At 44.4% G+C, this 21,881-nt stretch overlaps 1 protein-coding gene across 2 annotated transcripts in view; it reads left to right on the top strand.

Annotated features, from left to right (window-relative positions):
- Positions 1 to 7,465: 7,465 nt before the first annotated feature.
- The window catches only part of Snta1 (syntrophin alpha 1), a 30,062-nt gene continuing 15,646 nt past the window's right edge, over positions 7,466 to 21,881 (top strand). Inside the window, exons 1-2 of one of the 2 annotated variants that reach the window (XM_034496255.2) lie at positions 7,466 to 7,902; positions 11,438 to 11,623. In XM_034496255.2, coding sequence (XP_034352146.1) covers positions 7,611 to 7,902; positions 11,438 to 11,623 — 478 coding nt within the window. In that variant the 5' untranslated portion in view covers positions 7,466 to 7,610. The remainder of the gene's footprint in view (positions 7,903 to 11,437; positions 11,624 to 21,881) is intronic. The other variant, XM_076930045.1, reaches the window with a different exon arrangement.

The following is a 21,881-nucleotide window of genomic DNA, read 5'->3' as shown; positions in this document are numbered from 1 at the left end:
AAAAGTGGATTCTTTGCCCTGGCAGGTCTCGTCTCCTTCATTCTCTAAAAGTGTATGTTCATTGATACCCGAGCATTGTGAAAATCCAGGTTAAATATCGCCACAACTTCCCAGGACTAGGAATATTGGCCTGTGCCATTGGCATCAGACAGTTGCCCTTGACATAACCTTTAAACACAGGTAAAAGCAGTACATAGTCCATTATGCTAAAACAGATCACCTGTTGCAAATTCATTCTGGTATGTTTTCCATAAAGATGCTGAGGTGACTTTGAGCTACCTTTGATTAATTAAACTTATATAATTATATCCTATATAAGCTTACATAATTAATTGATTGGTTTATCTGCTTTTCTTCTTCTCTTGAGACAGGATCTCAATGAGAAATCTTTATTAGTATGGGACACAGGATGTACACCTTGCTAACTTTAAACCTGTGGTCATCTTCCTGCCTCTGCCATCCAAGTGCTGGGATTATAGGCAGGTATTACCATTCCCAGTTCATTCATTCATTTGTTTGTTTCTTTGTAGACAGGGCTTCTCTACATTGCCCTGGCTATCCTGGAACTCACTATGTAGCCCAGGCTGGCCTTGTTGCTGATGCTGGACTTGAATTCCTGATTCTCTTACTTTCTCCTCCCAAGTACTAAGATTACAGAAATGTGTTATTAGCCAGGCATGGTGACTGCCTACATATATGTGCACAAAGTAATGGCCTGGTATCCATGGAGGTCCAAAGAGGGCATTTGTCTCCTGGAATTGTAGTCACAGACAGTTATGAGCTGCGATGTAGGTGCTAGGAACCCAACCTTGATCCTCTGCAAGAGCAGCACGCAGTCTTGACTGCTGAGCCATCCCTCCAGACCTCTTTCACCTATTTCTGAGACTGGGTCTCACTACTTAGCCCTAGTGGCCTGGAACTTGCTATATAGACCAGCCTGGCCCTCCTCTGCCTCCTGAGTATTGAGATTAAAGACTTGTGCCATCACAGTTGTCTTAAATGGTTTTTTAAAGTAGCATATATTAATTGTACATGATAGTACATGATACTGGATTTTTAAAAAAGATTTATTTATTTTATGTATATGAGTACACTATAGCTGTCTTTAGACACACCAGAAGAGGGCATTGAATCCTATTACAGATGGTTGTGAGCCATCATGTGTTTGCTGGGAATTGAACTCAGAACCTCTGAAAGAGCAGCCAGTGCTCTTAACTGCCAAGCCATCTCTCTAGCCCGATACTGGATTTCACCATGACATTTTCATATATGCATATAGTGGATTTTGATCATATCTTTTCTCCACCCCTCTCTCTTGTTCCACTTCTATTCCCACCGATCCCCTTCCTTTCCCTAATGCCCCCTTTACAACTTGATTTGTTTGTTTTATTCTATTTGAGACAGGGTTTCTCTGTAACAGCCATGGCTGTCCTAAAACTCACTAGGCTATAGACCAGGCTGGCCTTGAACTCACAGAGATCTGTCTGCTCTGCCTCATGCCCAGCTAACAAGTTCTTAACGAGTTGTGAAGCATGGTGCATGTGCTGTATGTGACCCCTCACTGTCACAGAGGGGTGGACAGGGAGCTACAGTGCCCAGTCAGATTCTTGGGAGTCATGGAGTATTTACCTCTCCGGGTCACTCTAAACATCTGCAGTAGAAGGCAAGAGTGCCAAAGTACTCACTGGTGATACTTAACAAGTGTTTTGTTCTTGGGAAGCTTATTGGCTAATGCCCAACAACAAATTTTTTCATGTATTATGGATATCATGAAGGATGCCTGCTTTTTCTTGTGCTACCAAAAGTTTTAGGACTTCTCCCTCATTCATTCTTCTTGTCTCTTTTTTTACATGGACACTGACTGTTAGCCTGACACACAGTTTTAAATTATGTTTTTATTTATGTATGCACGTGCATGCATGCACACACCCACGGACACTCACGTGATGTGGTGATGTGCTGGTTTCTGTATGGAAACAACCTGTGAGGGCAGGTTCTCTCCTGCCACGTGGGTCTTCAGGATCAACCTCAGGTCATCAAGTTTGGTGGCAGGTGCCTTTACCCATTAAGCCATCCTACCTTTTTCATAGAATCCTATAACTTCTCGGATTGCCTCACCAATATCCCATAAATATTAAGAGTATTTTTTTCCTCACTAAATGTAGCTCTGACTGAACTGGAACTCAATATATGGACAGGCTGGTCTTGAATTCAGAGAGATTTGCTTGCCTCTATCTCTGGTTGCTAGGAATAAAGGTGTCTGTTACCACATTAGGCAGGTGCATCTTAATTTTTTGAGATTTTAATTTTGATGTGTATGAGTGTTTGCTTGAATGTCTGTGCACCGTGAGCATGCAGTGCCTGTGGAGGCCAAAAGTCAAGGGCTGGGGATGGTGCCATACACCTGCAGTCTTAGATGGGGAGGTAGAATTAGGAAGCTCAGGAGTTCAAAACCACTGTCAGCTCCTTAGTGAGTTCAGCCTGGCTTTATGAGACACTACCTCAAATGAACAAACAGAACAAAAAACAAAAATAGAAAAAGCCCATTTCAGGGCTTTTGGCTCACTTCCAGTGGGCATGTAATGGGCAACACAACTATTCAGAGAACTCTCAGGGGCTAGAGAGATGGCTTGGCGGTTAAGAGGCGGCTGCTAAGATCTGGGTTCAATCCCCTGCACTCACGTGGGAGCTCACAACTGTCTCTAACTGAGGTTTTCGGAGATCAGACATGGATGCAGGCAAAATGTCAGTGCACATAAAATAATTAAAAAACAAACAAACAAACAAACAAACAAATGAGTGGACACTTAGGAGAAAATGCCATGTCTGCATTTAGTCCATTCTCTCTTATTGGCTTGTGTGAACAGTCTTCCGGCTGTACTGAGACTCCGTCTTTGCCACTTTAGGCTTTAAATTATCCCAAAGATCTCATTGGCTTGATCTTTCATTTTCCTGCCTTCAGTTGTTTTTCAAGCAGCTGCCCACTTAACCTTATCCATATCTGAGGGAGATCTGTCAGAAACTTTAGATTCTTTTCTTTTTCTCCCACTCCCCAACCTCTTGTCTCCCTCTGCCCCAACTTTGTTTGTTTGGATTTTCCAGACAAGATTCTTCTGTATAACAGTCCTGGTTGTCCTAAGACCCAATTTGTAGACAGGGTAACCTTAGACTCACAGAGATCCTCCTGCCTCCTCGAGTGCTGGGATCAAAGGCTTGCACTACCACACCCAGCCTTTTTGTTTGTTTTGGTTGTTGTTGTTTGAGACAGCATTTCACTGTGAGTCTCTGGCTAGCCTGGAATTCACTATGGAGATTAGACTGACTTCCAACTCACAGAGTTCTAGGAATAAAAGCAGGAGTCACAGCGCCTGGTTTTTATATTTGGAGAAAGGGTCTCCAGTACTCTATACTGATTGTCAACTCATTATGTAGACCATGGCCTTGAACTCCTGATCTTCCTTCTTCCATCTCCAGTGTTGGTAGGATAGGAATTCTTCACCATGTACCATCTTTTCTCCTTTTCTTGCCCTCCTTCCCTTTCCTTCTACTCCTTTTTTTTTTTTTTTTTCCTGAGGCAGTCTTATTATATACCTTTTTTCTGGCTTGGAACTCAAGCTGCACTTAAACTCATAAAGCTCTATCCTGCCTCCCTTCACTTCCCAAGTGTTGGTACCCTTTTTACCTTACTTTTATTTTATTTTTTTGAGATTTACTCATTTATTTGTATTGTTTATTTATTTATTTATTTAGTATTCTTGCCTGCAGATATATTTGTGCACCGCAGCACCACTTGCATTCCTGGTGCTTACAGAAGCCAGAACAGGGTGTTGGATTTCCTGGAACTGGATAGTTGTTAGCCATCATGTGAGTTCTGGGAACCTAGGCCTTCTGGAAGAATGACCAGTGTTCAGGGACATCTCTCTAGTCCCTTAAAGAAAACTACATTACTCTGTGTGTGTGTATATGTGTGCACTTGAACGCAGGAATGCACGCATGATATACGTGATATGAGTGTATGGAAGTATGCACCATGGCACATCTGGAGGTCAGAGGACAACTCTGGACTTAGTTCCCTTTCCACCTTCACATGGGTTCTCAGGAATAGAACTCAGGACACAAAGATTGTATAGCAAATTCCTTTATCCTCTGAGCCATCTTGCCAGCTCTCTTTTCTTTTTTGAAAACTTAATAAAAAAATTCATTGTGTGAGGCCTATCTGTGTGAGAACTAGACAATTTTCAGAAGTTGGCTCTCTTCTGCCACCTCGTGGGATTTGGTGGCCTGAACTGAGTGATTAGGTTTGAACACAGCCCCTCCAGCCAGTGAGCAATCTTACCTGCCCACTTTCTGTTTGCTTGTTTTTTTTTTTTTTTTTTTTTTTTTTTAAATATTTATTTATTTGTTTTATGTACATGAGTACACTATTGCTGTCTTCAGACAAACCAGAAGAGGGCTTCAGATCCCATGACAGATGGTTGTGAGCCACCATGTGGTTGCTGGAAATTGAACTTGGAAACTCTGGAAGAGCAGTCAGCGCTCTTAACCCCTGAGCCTTAACCTCTCAAGCACCCCCCCCTTTTTTTTTTTTTTTTGAGACAGGGTTTCTCTGTGTAGCCCTGGCTGTCCTGGAGCTCACTCTGTAGACCAGGCTGGCCTCGAACTCAGAAATCCGCCTGCCTCTGCCTCCCAAGTGCTGGGATTGAAGGTGTGCGCTACCACCGCCCGGCTGTTTGTTTTTAAGACAGGCTTTTACATGTCTGGAGTTGTGGCACATGCCTTTAATCCTTGTGTTTGGGAGGCAGAGGCAGGTAAATCTCATTGAGTTTGAGGCCTTAAACTTGGAACTTCCACCTCAGCCTCCTCAGTATAGACCATAGAAAGCACTTACTGGGTGATGTACTCAGTCATGGTAGTTCTCATCATGACTGCTGGGAGCACAGGAACCCCTGCTCCTTGCCCTGGAGCCTGTGCAGAGGAAACATACTGTCTGACTGGGACTTCAGACTTGCTTTCATAGCCTGAGCCAGTAGAGCCTTCAGTGGCTGGCAGTTCCCTTGTGGTTTTTCTTTTCCCAGCTCCTCCTCCTATCTCTTTGGAGTGAACCAGTTTTCTCTGGGAGCTTTGCCAAGGGTTTGGTAGGTAGCCAGGTGTGTGTGTGTGTGTGTTCCTGTGTATGGTCAATTTCTGGCTACAGCTGACTAAGTGGGGGAGTAGAGCATTCCTCTGGCTACACATTGATGAGGTAGCTGGCAGGGCAGGGAAGCAGATGATTGGCATCGCTGATGCTGTGTGATCATGGACACACACACACACACACACACACACACACCACTACATATACTTGTCTGGTTCTATACTTTCTACTTCTCTGCTAGCTGCTTGGTATACAGATGTCTACTTGCCCACTTCCCCTTTCCTCAGCTCTGCCCACAGAGAGCATTCCCGAGGGGAGAAGCACTCTATTAAGGTTCCTTCCCAGAAAGTCTGTCTGGGTTTCATTAAGCAGGGCAATACGTGGGGAGACTTTTAAGAATCTAATTCTAGACTTGGTCTTGGGAAAGGGCCTCAGTTCTTGGTGGTCTCCTTTCTCTCTCTCTCTCTCTCTCTCTCTCTCTCTCTCTCTCTCTCTCTCTCTCAGACTGGGTTTTTCTGTGTAGTCTCTGCTGTCCTGGAACTCACTCTGTAGAACATGCTGGCCTCAATTTTAGAGATTGACCTGTCTCTGCCTTCTGGGTGCTGGGATCAAAGGTGTGTACCACCACTACCACCTGTTGCTGTATTTTAAAAATTTAAAACAGCGTCTCATTCAGTTACCCAGGCCAGCCTTGAACTGGTGATTCTCCTGCTTCAGACTTTCTGAGTATCTGAGATTATAGATCTTCCTCAGTAGGGCTAGTTTGTCCTTCAATATTTAACTTAAAGTCTGGAGTTCAATGTCAAGCACACATGTGGCAGCTCAACCCCATCTTTAGCTCTAGCTTCTGGGATTGGATGCCCTCTTCTAGCCCTTGAGGACTGTATGTGAAGCACAGACATCCACAAAGGCAAAACACCAATCCACATAAAAATCAAAATAATTTAAAAAAAGTATAACCTGGAACTTGCTATGAACTCTAGCTAGCCTAGAATTAATTCATGATCCTCCTGCTTCAGGCTCCAGAGTGCTGTGATTACAAATGTACGACATCTTGCTTGGTCCAGTAAGTGCTCAATTAGCGAATAGTGAAATTATCTCCTGCTGCAATGCATGCAGCACAGGGAGTAGGAGGGATATCAGCTTGGAAGCCAGAAAGAACCAGGTTAGAAGAGAGGTCTGAGGCCGGGCAGCGGTGGCACACGCCTTCAATCCCAGCACTTGGGAGGCAGAGGCAAGAGGATTTCTGAGTTCGAGGCCAGCCTGGTCTACAGAGTGAGTTCTAGGACAGCCAGGGCTACACAGAGAAACCCTGTCTCAAAAAAAAAAAAAAAAAAAAAAGTCTGCTTTTAGTAATTGTGTGGCTCAGTTTCCTCATCAATAAACTAGCAACAATGTATTGGTTATGCAGGATTTACACACGCTCAAATAATAGCAAAGATCAGCCAGTTCATGTGCCATGCAAACACTGAATAAGTAACATACGTGTATTGTATGTATGTATGTATGTATGTATGTATATAATACGTCTTTTTATTTATTTTCATTATTTTTGTGTGCACGGGTGTAGGCGTTGGCAATGTGAATACAGGTTCCCAAGGATGGTGCTGGTGTTAGATCTCCATGGAGCTGGAGTTATAAGTAGCTGTGAGCTGCCCAGCGTGCATGCTGTGAATTTTACTCCTGTCCTCTGTAAGAGCAGCACATGCTTTAACTGCTGAGCTTTCTATCTCTTGATGTCTTTTGTGTTTTTTTTAAAGGCAGGGTCTCATGTAGCCTAGACGGGACTCAAACTTGCAGATCCTCCAGCCTTTACCTCCAAGTGATGGGACCAAGCCCTCAAAGGGGTGGCATTTCTTCTGGTGGGTAGGCTTACATCTTTAGAGGTTGCGCCCTCAAGCTGAGTCACGCCCACAGACCGCCTCTGGTACCCTCTCTCCAGGGCACACAAAACGTGGGAAACCATCTTCTTCCTTAGCTCGTTTACCAGTTAACTCTGTCTGCAAATTCCCTGGACCCTACCGTCCTGCCACAGACAACCCTGCCCCAGGATCCTTGATTCTTTTTCTTGTCCTTCTTCCACCGAGCTACAGTCCAATCCTCGACGACGCACAGAACCGGATCCTTGTGTTGCCCCATCCACAGAACCCGGCCCCTTTATGTTCCCGCAGAGCACCCCACCCTCAGCCTCCTCCAACTGCGGCCTTGCGGGAACGCGGTTCTGACCCACTCTCAAGTGATCGCGCTGCACATCCTTAGGTTACCGGGTAGAGTCTCTTCAGTCACTCCCGGGCCCCGCCCCCTTTAGCACCGCCCCCGACAGTCTGTCTTCCGAAGCTCCGCCCCCGAGGCCCGGGGTAAGGTGGCGGCTGGATCTGCTGCCCTGCCGCCAGCCCTCTGCCCTGGGCTCTGGGTCGCAGCTGGCCGGGTACAGCGGGACCGGGCGAGTGCAGCGTACTGGGACTTCGAGGCGAAGATGGCGTCAGGCAGGCGCGCTCCGCGCACTGGGTTGCTGGAACTGCGCTCCGGGGCGGGCTCCGGGGGTGGTGGTGAGCGGTGGCAGCGGGTGTTGCTCACTCTGGCGGAGGACACGCTGACCGTGAGCCCCGCCGACGGCGAGCCCGGCCCGGAGCCCGAGCCCGCGCAGCTCAACGGCGCCGCTGAGCCCGGCGCGGCGCCTCCACAGCTGCCAGAGGCGCTGCTGCTCCAGCGGCGCCGCGTGACGGTGCGCAAGGCCGACGCCGGCGGGCTGGGCATCAGCATCAAGGGTAGGTGCGGGGCACCGAGGGCACAGGGTCGTGTAGTCTGTGCCGCTGCGGAGCGTTCAGGGGTCACGGGGGCTGGCTGTGCACGGAGACTGGGTAACCGAAAACCTTCTGTCTAGGGCGGAGCGGAGTCTCCGGGGGTGGTGGTGGAAGGAACAGAGTGAGGGAAGAGCACCAAGGTCGGAAGGGGCTTGGGGAATTCGGGTGTTTTACAGGGGACTTAGAAGACACAAGTGTGGAAGGATGGGGGCGCACCAAGGACGTAGGTGCTTAGTTCTATTTTGAAGCAAAAAAAAACAAACAAAAAAACAAAAACAAAAAAACAAACAAAAAAAAACCCCAAAAAAACAAAAACAAAAAAAACAACAAAAAAAAAACCCGGTAGCTATGAGTGCCAAGGGCAGGAGGGTCCTCGGGAAGACAGACGGGGGGGGGGGGGTGGCGGCGGCGAAAGGAAAGGGAATTGAGGCCTGGGACACTGCTAGGACAAGAAGCGGGGAAGTCATGAGACACAACCTAGGTGGGTGGGTGGGGTGAAGGCCTGGAGTCTGGGAGCTCAATATGGGTGGCAGAGATGGGTAAAAGGCATGGTAACAGAGAAGGGGCCAGTAAGGACCTAGACATCTTGGGCTCCAGAGGCTGTTTGCCTAGGCTGGGAGTCCTGATGGCTAGGTTTGAGTCTCCTCATCTGCCCATTTGTACATGGACAGGTACATGGAGAGAGTGAACCCAGAGCTGCCGTTCCTTCTTAAGGATTCTTAGTTTCCAAGACTGACAATTGTTTGACAGGGTCTCATACATCCCAGGCTGGCCTCATAGTCCCTATGTAGCAAAGGAGAACACTGAATATCTAATCTTCCTATTTCCACCTCCAGAGTGCTGAGAGTGCTGGGATTACTGGGATGTGCTGCTAAAATAGGTTTGTGTTGTGCTGGGGATCAAGCCTAGAGCTTTATGTATGCTGGGCAAGCACTTTACCAACGGACTACTTCCTCAGCTCATTTAGACTGCCATTAGAGTTCCAGAACTCTGGGAACTTCCACAAGTCACTTCCCATCTCTGAGTCTGTTTTAGTACTCCACGATGAGGATGTTTCTGAGGGCAGGGTTTGCCAGCATGTGTGAGAGAGGCCAGAAGGGACTCTCAAAGCAACTAAATGTGGTGCTTAACATCTATGTTCATACCCAGCTGCTAGGCTCACCATTTCTGTCCCTCTGTCTACCAGATTGAAAGTATCCATACATCCCCAGGCCTCCTGGGAGGTGGCTGTATTTATTGGTACTTTGCTTAGATCCTTTGGCCCAGGTTAAGGAATGAGCATGGTGGTGAATGTCACTGTGTGTTAGGTGTTGTGGCCGGTACACTTAGATCATGGTCTAGTTCATCTTGACCAAGAGTAGTGACAGGTGAGTTTAATCTCCATTGTTGCAGGTGAAGAAACTGAGACTCAAAAGGGAAAACAGAGCAGGCAACCAGCTTTCATCCCAAACTCTATGATAGGCCCAGGAAACAGTTTAAAAAACAGGAAACCAATTAAAAAAATACACTCAGTGTGTCAGAGCAGGAAGGAACTTGAGTTTTATAAAGTTCCACTTTGCAGACAGACAAACCGACTCTCAGAGGAGCAGGGTCACAACCCAAATCTGTCCTTCCAGGTGTTGGAAGGACATTTTTATGGGACTTCAGGGAAAGTAACAGTTTCAATCAGTTCTTTCTGGATTGAAGACTGTGCTCATGTTGCCATGGTAACTTCCCTTCTGGGGTCCAGCTGAGTCCATGAGGCAGCTGGGAACGGTCATAGCTTCAAATGGAACTGAAGTCCCTACTTTTAGGTGGGGGAGGCTAGATATAAATAGAAACACCTTCTTCTCCTAGGCTTCAAGCTTTGTGCAGTGCCACAAGCAACTGTCCGGCCTGGGTGGGGTTGGGAGAGGTTTTCCAGGCTCAAATGTCACTGACTTATATAACCTTGAGACAATGACCTATTACTCTGTGCCACTAATCTCTCGTCATCAGTACTTTGAGGATGGGCCAGGAATATGATATTCAAGAGTCTGACTTGAGTCTTTTGAAGACTGTCTTGCTGTGTAGTCTGTACTGTCTTGAAAGTTCATATGTATAAAAGGTTGGTCTTGAATGTGCAGTAATCCTTTATTTTTTTTGCCACCCCAGTGCTGGGATTATAAGCAAGTACCACCATGCCCAGCCCAGCTGACTATTTTAAAAAGACATTTGGTTTGGGTGTGGTGGCAAATGTCTTTAGTCTTAGCACCCTAGGGGCAGAGGCAGGTGGATCTCTCTGAGTTTCAGAATAGCTTGTTGGACATAGTAAGTTTTAGGCCAGTCAGGGGTGCATAGTGAGATCTTGTCTCAAACAAACAAACAAGCAGAAGGCATCTGAGAGCTGAAGAAATGGCTCAGAAGCAGGGGTTCTCAACCTTCCTCACACTGCAGTCCTTTAAATCAGTTCCTCATGTTGTGGTGACCCCCAACCATGAAATTATTTTCAGTGTTACTTCATAACTGCAATTTTGCTATTGGCATGAATAATAATGTACATATCCAATATAAAGGACATCTGATATTCAATCCCTATGAAAGGGTTGTTTGACCCCCTTCAAAGGGCTAGAGACCCACAGGTTGAAAACCACTGGCTCAGAAGTAAAGGTGCTTCTGCCAAGACTGATGAACAGTTTGACCCCAGGACCCAGATGGTGGAAGGAGAGAACCAACTCCTACAAGTTTGTTCTCTGATATCCACATGTATATAGCACACGTGTACTTGAAAACATGCATTCAGACACAAAATAAATAAATACATGTTAAAAATTTAAAATGGCATTTAAGGTTTTAATAGTAAAGTAATCCAGTAAAATGTATTACTTTCTTATATCAGAGATGAAGTTCAGATGTGCTTTTAAAATTTCTAGAACTTAAAGCCTTCCTTTCTAGTGTGAATCCTGGTTAACAAAGCCCATTTAATTAATTAATTAATTAATTAATTTTAAGATGGCCTTATATATCTGGGCTGGCCTCAATCCCCCTCTGCCCACTCTATTTCCTAGTGCTGGGATAACATGCATTCTGTACCACACCCAGCTCTGGATTCTAAATATTGTTGGTTATGAAAGATGGCCTTCCAGGCCATGACATCACTACTCCTCTTAATTCCAGATTGGGGGTTATCAATAAATTCTCATACTGTGGGAAATTGCTTAAAATATAAATCATTAAAAAAACAATAAAGCAACGAACACACAAACCATTTAAATAAAAGATCCAGAGCCAAACTACAGTATTATGGATTCAGAAAATATTAGCCTGTCTTGCTATATCTCTGGGTGGCTCTGCACCCAAGGCAGTGCATTCTACCTAAGCCCCCTGAATGCTGTAATTATAGCCACAATTCACCATGCCTTTATTTTCCATGATCCACTCATCTCTCCTTTCCCAGCACTGAGTCAATTTTGCCTTGATAAGTTTCCCAAGTGATGAAGCACCTGCCTCAGTTTCCTGTTTGTTTTGTGCCTGTGTGCAGGGGGCCGGGAAAACAAGATGCCTATTCTCATTTCCAAGATCTTCAAGGGACTGGCAGCAGACCAGACAGAGGCCCTCTTTGTTGGGGATGCCATTCTGTCTGTGAATGGTGAAGATTTGTCTTCTGCTACCCATGATGAAGCGGTACAGGCCCTCAAGAAGACAGGCAAGGAAGTTGTGTTGGAGGGTAAGTACTGGGGTACAGAACCCAGAGGCTGGGAAGGACTGTCTTAATTTCATTCCTCCTTCCCCAAGGCCCCAAGTGGCTCCAGTCTGGCCTTAAGGAGATGTAGGCATGAAAATAGAATCAGGTCCTACCTGGGGTCAGTGTGGGCTGCTGGAAGGAGAATAGGCACAGAGCTAAGTAGGTCTGGTTTGTATTTCTTGTTTCTTACCCACTAGTAGTGTGGTCTTGGACAAATCACTTCGTTTCTATGAATTTTAATTTCCTCTTTTAATGGGGACATAACTCCCAGCTCTCTGGTTGTGACTAGGATGTGCCACCCAGTGAGTGATAAATCAAAAAAAAAGAGTGAGTACCCAGAAAGAAAAACTAAGATTCTTTGCTGAAGGGCCACAGGAGCTTTTTCATCCCAGGCTCTTTTAGCACCCAGGGACCCTCAAATCCTGAGATTTGACCAGGATGTAGTGTTCTATCACATCCAGTGAAGATCAGAGAAGTGTTTGCAGGAGAACCTTACTTGGGTGATTCTCTGCAAAGCTGTTCATGTGTGGTCTTGAAGAGTCTCACTTTCTCTGGTTCTCAGTTTTTCCATTGTCTCCCACCCCAAAAAGCCTCCTGATGTGGTTATCTGCCTTTTGACACTCTCAGGAGATTTCTGCTTTGCTCAGCCTTTTTCTCAAACTCTACTGTGTCAGCTCCAGCCTGTAGGGGCCTGAGGAATGTATCCTTGGCTTCTTGCCCAGAATAGGAACAGGGAGATGGTAGAAGCTGATGAACCATGCCATGGCTAGTAAAGCTGCTGAGGTCAGTCCCAAACCCCAATCCTGCCAGCTTTCCCCAAAGGGTCTCTAAGATGACACAGGTATAAAGAGGCTTTGGGACCCTGGGTGACCTTTGCCACTTTTAGAGATTAATTTTGATCTTATTTGAATTGGTGTTTTGCCTGCTTGTATATTTGTGCACTATGTGTGTGCCTAGTTCCTGGGTCTTCTTTTGACCCATTCTTAGCCACTGAGCTATTGCCCCAGACCCTCACCTTTGCCATTCTTGTGGTCCAAGACCTCAACTCCAGTTCAGTTTTATCTTACATTTTAGGCATATCTATAACTGGTATTGATAAGTTTTATTTATCTCATTGTGTACAGTGGTTTTGTTTTGTCTGGTTTGGTTTTTGATAGTGTTTTATATAGCTCAGGTTGCCCTTGAATTCCCTGTGTAACTGAGGGTGACTTTGAACTGCTCTTCCTTCCTCCACCTACTGGGTGTTGGGATTACAAGTGTGTACTACTATGCCTGGTGTATGTGGTATGGAAATACACACACACACACACACATATATATTTACATATATATGTATATATATATCAGTTTTATATGTAATAACACACACACACACACACACACACACACACACACACACACACACACACGGATATATGAGGCAGTGAATACCAGCACTCACAAAGCAGAAGATGATTCAACAATAGACATTTTAGGCATATCAGATGACCTTGAAGTTCTGAGCACTTGATCCTCTTCTAGAGGATTGGGTTTGAGTCCCAGCACCCATATGGTGATTCACAATCATCTGAAACTCCAGTTCTAGGGATCCAACACTCTTTTGACCTCTGTGGGGCACCAGGCATGGAAGTGATACACATACATATGTTCAGGCAAAATACTCATAAAAAAATAAAAAAATGAATAAATCTAATAAAAAGAAAATAAAAGGCAGCGTTCTACCAGTAGATATATCCCCAATTGTACCTTAACAGCAGAGTCAACAAATAGCATTATACACTTTATGGGTAGGAGAGAGACTTTTCCTTTCAGACCTCTTATGATTTTAATGTTTATAGCCAGTGATGTGATTTAAAACAAGTGACATTCATCAAAATGTCACATTTTATTACATTTTTTTTTAAGGAGGCAGGATTTATTTTAAGCTTATGGTTTGATAGAATAAAGTAAAAACAATGGCAGGAAGATGGCTGGGTTTCTGGCAGCAGGAGCGTGTATGGGACTGTTCACATCTAGATGGATTACACCGCAGTTGATGCTAAAGCTCCTTAGGTTTCTGTTGTTTGCAGCTCTTTTTGTTTGTTTTGAAAGAGGGTCTCTCTATTTAGTCCTGACTGTTCCAGAACTCACTATGAAAACTAGGTTGGCTTTGAACTCACAGAGATCTGCCTGCCTCTTGCTCCCAGGTGCTGGGATTAAAGACATGTGCCATGTCATGTGACTTGCTGTTTGACATCTTAGTGTACAGATGACAAAGTGTTACTGGAGCTATGTTTCCAATTCATACCCTCTCGTCTTTAGGTTGAGAACAATTTATTTGTAGCACATACGTCATTCTGAGAAGGATGGGTCATTGGCATTTGGTGGGAAGTAGAAGCAGAAGGATCAGAACTTCAAGGTCATCCTTGGCTAGGCTAGCTTGGGTCTGGTAGGGGAGGGGTGGGAGGGATCAGAGAGACAGTTCATTGGCTGCTTGATGCTCTTTTACAGACCCAAGTTCAGTTCCCAGCACCAAGATCAGTGGTTCCCCGCTGCCTATAACTACCACTTTAGGGATCCAATGCCCTCTTCTGGCCTTCATGAACATCCTCAAATATGTGGTACATATAGACACAGACATACACAGAGACAGACAGACAGACAGACAGACAGACACCTCTTATTAAAAGAATAATAGCAGCTGGGTGTAGTGGCACACACATCTTTACTCTCAGCACTCAGAGATGGAGGCAGGTGGGTATGTTTAGTTCCAGATCAGTCAAGGCCTACACAGTGAGACTGTTTCAAAATACAAACAAAAGAATACTAACAAAAAAGATACCTGAAACATCTCCCACTCCTTTATTTTATGGTTTGGTTATTTGATGTAGTTTCAAGTAGCCCAGGTTGACTTTGAACTGATTTTCCTGCCTTCATCCCTTGAATGTGGAGATTACAAGCTATACCACCATACCTGGATTTTTGTAAAAAAATCATATTTATTATTTTTAATGGTGTGTATAAGTCTGTATATGGGTTTGCGTATGTGTGCACAGGTGAGCTCTGCTGTAGAGGTGTCAGATTTACTTGACCTGGAATTACCATCCCACGAGGGTGCTTGGAACTGAACATGGTTCTTCTGGAAGGGCAGTGTGAGCTCTGAATTGCTGGACCTCAGTCCAGCTCCCATGCCTGATTTCCTTTTTTGATTTAAAAAAATTTTTTTGAGGCAGGGTTTCATAACGTAGACCAGGCTGATCCTGAACTCACAGAGATACACCTGGTTCCGCCTTCCAGGTGCTGGGATTAAAGGAGTACACCATCATATCTGGCTCTTTTTAATTTTTTTTTTTTTTTGAGGTAGTCTTACTGTTTATCCGGGGCTGGTTTTGAGTTTACAATCCTCCTGCCCCAGGATTATATATCTTGTTTGTTGTTGTTTGTTTGTTTTTGAGTCAGGGTTTCACTGTGTAGCTGGCTATCCTGGAACTTACTCCATAGACCAGGCTGGCCTTGAACTCAGAGATTCACCTGCCTCTTCCCCTTGAGCACTGTGGTTAGGTTTGTGTCATCATTGCCCATGGAGGATTATATAGCTTAATCACTGTGTTTTGCTTTCCAGTTTTTCTTACTTGAATTTTCATTTTCTCTCCTTCCCTCTCCCAGCTCTCTTTAGTGTTGATGTGGTAGTAAGAGACCTGGAGCTGAGCTTAGGGGGTCACACACATTAGATGCTTTTCTACCACTGAGCTCTGTTCCCAGCCTTGAAGTCTTTTGATCTGGTCTCTAGGCCAGCTGCCTCAGGGAAAGGGGAGGTTTCCTCAAGGCAGCACAACAGTCTGGTATGAGGAACCGGGCTCAAAAGCCTGCAGTGCAGGAGTGATTTGAACAGCGTAGAGGACAGGAGGATACTGAGTTGTGCTTGTCCCTTGAGATTTTGAGAAGTTTGTTTGGGTTAGGCATTCTATTTTCCCAAGTAGTAACCAGGACTCTTAGGAGCTTACTGGAGTCTAGGTTTCCTGTGACTGGTCACATTGTTCTAAACTTCCCCAGCCTCAACCTTCTCCTAAGATTACCTGGACAAACCATGGAAGGCAGGCCTGTCATCTGGATGTCAACTTGGCAAGGCAGCTTGATGGATATAGAATTCGGAGAATGTCCTGGAAGAACAGGTGTCACCAGTGAACTCCAGGTGTTTCCCATAAGCCTCCTTCCCTGGCCCAAGTTTGGGGGCTCAGCTAGGCCTCATCAACCACCCCAGTCTGCCTCTTCCTAGAACTTTTTTTTTTTTTTCTAGATCTGCACAAATCTGAGCCTGCTCTCAGCCACAGGGATATGGTTGTGACTAGAGCTGGGTGCAAGCTGGCAGCCAGCACGCCTCTGTCTGCTTCTTAGAGAGGCCCATTGTGTGTGCAGAGCTCATGCCAGGACTAGCTTGGGCCCTTGGCTACCAGCTTGAGGAGGAGAGGGAGGGATGCCTGCAAGGAAAATGCCCTTCTTTCTTTCATTCCTTTTCCAATTTGGCTGAACATACTGACAGTGACAGTGAATCTGTTGTGCATTGAAAAATAATCCCAAGGCACAGTAAAAGCTAATAAAGTAAGTTTTAGTCTAAGTGCTTTATTCAAAGTGGGAAAGTTACATGTCATACAGAGATTCCCCTGCCCCTCAAGACAAAGTTTCTCTGTGTAGCCCTGGCAGTCCTGAAACTCACAGAGAGCCACCTGTGAGTTTAGCCAGCCTTCCAAGTGCTGGGACTAAAGGTGTGTGCCACTGTGCTCCACTGAGATTATGATTTTTGAAGATGTATATTAAAAAAAGATGGTCAGGGTGGAACAAACCTGTAATCTCAGGTACTCATGAGACTGAAGCAGAGGATCTGTTGAGCTCAGACATTCAGGGTCCTCCTGGGCAACACAGTGAGACTTCACCTCAAGAAAGCATAAAGAAGGGGTGCTAAACTGATGTGCTCTCTAAGTGCAGCTCTTATTGCTCATTAAAAAAAAAAAAAAAACTTCTTTTGCAATGGTCAAGGGCTGTTTCAGAGAACCACAGCAGGCCAAGGTGCCAAGTGAGTGACATTGGTGTGCCCAGCCTCAGATGGGACACCTGTAAGGTAACTCTATACCCAGGACTAAGGGACACCGAGAAAGGGCTGGTGGTGGTGGTGGTGGAAGGATTGTTGGAGCCCGAGAACAGAGATAGTCTTCTGGATCTGATAGGGATGTTGTAACCGTGAACTCTCAACAATATGGTTCCCTCACAAGAGCACACCAAGTTGACATGCCAACAGTGACTGGGGAAAGGTTCAGAAGGCCTTACCCTATTGAAGAGCCATAAGCAGTTAATGGCTACTAAAGGAGAGTCAGTTTTCTTTAGGGATGAGCCCCCTGATAGGTCACCCAAACCGAAGTGGTCAGTCCTATACCCATGTACATATGGGTAGCAATTATGGGACTCACTGGAGTATGTGTGAGTGTGTGTGTGTATGTGTGTGTATGTATGTGTAAACAGAAGTAATTATGGGGGAAGAGGACATGAATTTGTGAAGGGGATACACTGGGAGGGAGCATGAGGAGAGTCGGCGGGGTAGGAAGGATATAAATACAGTGTATTCATGTATAAAATTTAAAAATATAGAGTTGATATGCTTCTGAAAAATTTAATGATAGTGACTAGAGGAATTAAAAAAAATATGTTGTATTGGGGAGACCACGATGAAAGAATCCCTTTCCTATATAAGAGAAGCCATTGCTGTCAAGGAGGCCTCTTTTAAAACTTTGACTTACTTTATTACAGTTTCTCCTAGTTGAAAGGTATAAGGCATTTTCTTTATTAGGTTTGGCAAATAAAATGTAGAGAAATGTAAAAAAAAATAATGGTTAGAGGGGCTGGTGAGATGGCTTGGTGGCTGAGTGTGCTAAATGTTCAGAGAACCTGAGTTCTATTCCCAGTACCCACATTGGGGTGGCTCACAACTGCCTATGAATCCAGCTCCAGGGGATTTGACACCCTCTTCTGGCCTTGGTGAGCACCAACACACCATGGTGTACATCCATACAGACAGATGTAAATAAAAATAAATCTTTTTATTTTAAATAAAAAAACAAAAAGAAGAAAGAGTAAAAGGCTGGGCATGGTGACACATGCTTTTAATACTAAGCACCCAAGAGGCCAAGACAGGAGGATTACTATGAGTTTCAGGCCAACCTGAACTATAAGTAAGACCCTGAGTCAACAAACAAACAAACCAGAAAACCAAAGGAAACAAAGGAGAAGAAAAAGATATAAGTATACATTAGCACATAATAAATGTTCGTGATAAAAGACAGTCTAGAATAATAAGAATTGCTATTATTATTATTTGGTTTTTATACTAGCAAGTCACCTTTTAAAAAAAGTTAAACAGCTAAGAAGATTCTGACTATAACTGAACTGATTTCTATCTGGATACAGAGGCCATGATTGTCCCAGTGTTCTTTTTGTTTTGTTTTGTTTTGTTTTTTGAGACAGGGTTTCTCTGTGTAGTTCTGGCTGTCCTGGAACTTGCACTGTAGACCAGGCTGGCCTCAAACTCAGAAATCCACCTGCCTCTGCTTCCCAAGTGCTGGGATTAAAGGCATGCGCCACCACTGTCTGGCACGCATGCTTTGTTTTTTGCAAGAGTAAAGCATAATGCATGTAAAGCCATGGGGAGCCCATTCATTAGGATGAGATAGTGCATTTCAAGTGTCTAGAATAGAAACTCTCCTCCCTCTCTGGTGCTGGGAATCAAACCAAGGGCCTCATGCATAGCTGGCAAGAACTGTACCACTGAGCTATACCTCCAACCTGGAAGCTTTCTGGGAACAGAAGCCATTGTATACTTCTGAGCCCTACTGCTCCATCTAGGGCTGGAACTGAGCTCTGTACATCTTGAATCTTGAGAGTGTTTGAGGATCAATCAATAGAGTATATCTCTGGCTTTTTTTTACTTTCCTAAATCTTTAAGAAGGTCTCTAGGCTCATTCTTGTGAACTTTGAGCTTTTCTGTTATGGGTCCTTGGAATTCTGAGGCTAGTCAACCTCTGGCTCCTCCTCTGGGGAAAAGACAACACTGTCCCATGTGACTTGGCTTCATGCATTAACAGCTTTAAAGTGGATGTAGCTAATTTGGGGTGACCTATTCTGCTGAGCTGAGGGTTCTGTGCCCCTTAGGTGCCAGGGGGACTTCTGTGCCTGGAATAAACATGAATGGGATCCCTGTCTGGGTCTCCCATGAATGCAAAGACTTGTTATTTTGACTATTGTTCTTAAGGAAACTTTTTTGGCTGCACACACAGAAGTTTGAATCATGTGACTCCTTACAGACAAAACTTGGCATAACATAGCGCTGGCCTGATCTGCAGAACTCCATTGAAATGCTTTTGGCTGTTACCAGTGACAAGGGTCAGCAGGTAAAAGCACTTGCTGCCAAACCTGACTTGAGTTCAATCTCCAGAAGCTACATGCTGGAGGAAGAGAACTGATTTCCCACAAGCTCTGATCTCTGCATACCTGTGTTGGTCCTATACATAAACACATACAATAAATAGAATTTAATAAAAAGAATTAGGGCTAGGAAGTAGTACAAACACTGTCGTCTCCTCTAAACACAACAAACACATTGAAAACCTGCCTGTGGGTCTTTAGACACAGGTTGATGCTGGTTGTGAGAGAAGAAATAACAATGGAAATAAAAACAATAAGCAGTGTTCTCGGCTTATTGAGTTCCCCCTAAGTGCTGGGCGCTGTGCCTTCCCTGTGTCATTTCATTGCTTTCCCTAGGCCACCCCCTTGAATGAGACACACTGTTAATCTTACTATACAAATGGGGGACACTGAAACCCAGGTGAGATTACTTGCCTGAGGTCACGCTTGCCTGGTCTACATAGTTTCAAGCAAGCCAAGACTACAAACAACAAACAAACAGACGTACATAAAAATTGAACCCAGATTTCTCAGAAGCAATCTTCTTTTGGAACTCGATCTGTAGACCAGGCTGGCCTCCAACTCAGAGATCTGTCTGCCTCTGCCTCCTGGGTGCTGATATTAAAGGCGTGTGCAGTTCCTACCCCCATTCCTGTGATGTTTTTAAACATTCCCACTGCAAGGCATTGGCTCTCTGAGGTTTAGTTTATCCATTACAAAGGGGTTTTAATCTCTTTCATTGAATAGGTGAAGATAGGTTTTCTTAATTACTTCTCTCCTTGTTGTGATCAAATAACTGACAAAAACCAACCAACCAACCAAACAAGCAAACAAAAAAACCCCAAACCAATCAACCAAACTAACAACAACAACGACAACAACAAAAACAAAAACAATTTAAGGAAGGATCTGTACAGTCCACCGTGGCACAGAAGTCCTGAAGTTCTGGCAGCAAGGGTTTTAGGTTACAGGTCACAGGTCACAGTGCATCTGCAGTTCATAAGCAGATGGAGATGAAAGCTGCTGTTAGCTCTCTTTCTCTTTTTATTTATGTGGATGTGCGACCCTAACCCTTGGAATGGCATTAGCCACATCAAGGGTGGGTCTTCCCACCTCATCAACCTAATCTAGAAAGTCCCTCACAGATGTGCCCAGAGGCCTGTCAGTTTTGAGTCAACATTCACTATCACATTAGGTTAAAGTATGTGAGAGAGTAGGGCTTGGTGCTTGCTGTACAATCAATATCGATAAACGTTCTTTTTGTTGGGAGTGGTGGCACACACCTTTATTTCCAGCACTAAGGAGGCAGATATCTGTGTGTTTGAAGCCAGCCTGGTCTACATAGTGAGTTTCAGGCCAGCCTGGGCTACAGAGTGAAACTCTTTCACAAACAAACATCTCAGTTTCTATCTTTGTTACACAAAATTACATTAAAAGAGTCTAGGACTCAGAATCTAGGATTTCTGAGCTTAAAGAAGCTTTATTTGTGGATTTAAAAAACCTTTAATTCTTTATATATTTTGTGTGTGTGCATGCATATGTATGCCCTCACATCATGGTGCACATGTGGAGGTCAGAGGACGAACTTGGAAATCAGATTATCAGTCTAGGCTGTAAGCATCTTTACCGGCTGAATCACCTCCAAGACTCAGTGGTGCATTTTGATAAATAAAGTTGGTTCTTTAAAAATTAAAAAGCCAACATGTACTCACCAGAATGAAACAACAAGGAGTTAAGGTGGTTACCTCACAGTCAGGGTGAGATATAGCTCAGTGGTGGAGTAGCTTGCTGAGATACATAGGACCCTGGGTTCCATCACTAGAAAGGAACAAAACAGAAGTAATTCTAACACTTGAGAGGTAGAGGTAGAAGAAGTGAGTTCGAGGCCAGCCTGGGCTACATGAGACCACGTTTCAACAACAAGAACAAGACAACCAACAACCCCCTTCTCTTAACAGTGGTAACCACTATTGATGTTTTTATATCAGGGTATTCTTTTTTATTTTTAAGGATTTATTTATTTATTTATTATGTATATAGTGTTCTGCCTGCTTGTGTGTCTGCAGACCAGAAGAGGGCACCAGATTACATTATAGATGGTTGTGAGCCACCACATGATTGCTGGGAATTGAACTCAGGACCTTTGGAAGAACAGTCAGTGCTTTTAACCACTGAGCCATCTCTCTAGTCTCCAGGGTACTTTTAATGCTTGTGCTTATTAGTTAATAAGTTAAAGACATATGTAACTCTTTTTGAGATGGGGGAGGTCTTGTTATGTAGCCCTGGTTATCCCTGTGTAGACCATATGTGTCTGGTGTTAGCAATCCTGCTGCCTCAGTCTCCAGAGCGTGCTACTCTACCTGGCTTATTTATTTTATTTTTATACAGTGCTGGATATCTTGCCATAACTAGGTCATATGCCTTGCAGTGGGAATATTTAAGAACATTGCTTCTAAGAGATCTAGGCTCAAAATTTATCTTCATTTTATTTGTTTATTTACTTTTGAGAAAGAGTCTCACTTTGTAGCCCTTGCTTGCCTAGAACTCACTATGTAGACCAGGCAAGTGTGACCTTAGGCAAATAATCTCACCTGGGTTTCAGTGTCCCCATTTGTATGATGAGATTAACAGTGTGTCTCATTCAAGGGGGTGGCACTGGGAAAGCAATGAAAGGACACAGGGAAGACACAGTGCCCAGCACAGTGTAGTTATCTTTGTTTGTTTGTTTGTTTGTTTTGAGACAGGATTTCTCTGTGTAGCTCTGGCTGTCCTGGAACTCACTCTGTAGACCAGGCTTGCCTTGAACTCACAG

The sequence above is a fragment of the Arvicanthis niloticus genome, chromosome 2 (genome assembly GCF_011762505.2).
Source record: "Arvicanthis niloticus isolate mArvNil1 chromosome 2, mArvNil1.pat.X, whole genome shotgun sequence".
Taxonomy (NCBI): domain Eukaryota; kingdom Metazoa; phylum Chordata; class Mammalia; order Rodentia; family Muridae; genus Arvicanthis; species Arvicanthis niloticus.
The sequence above is the reverse complement of the archived record's forward strand: the minus strand, read 5'-3'. Positions and strand labels throughout refer to the sequence as shown.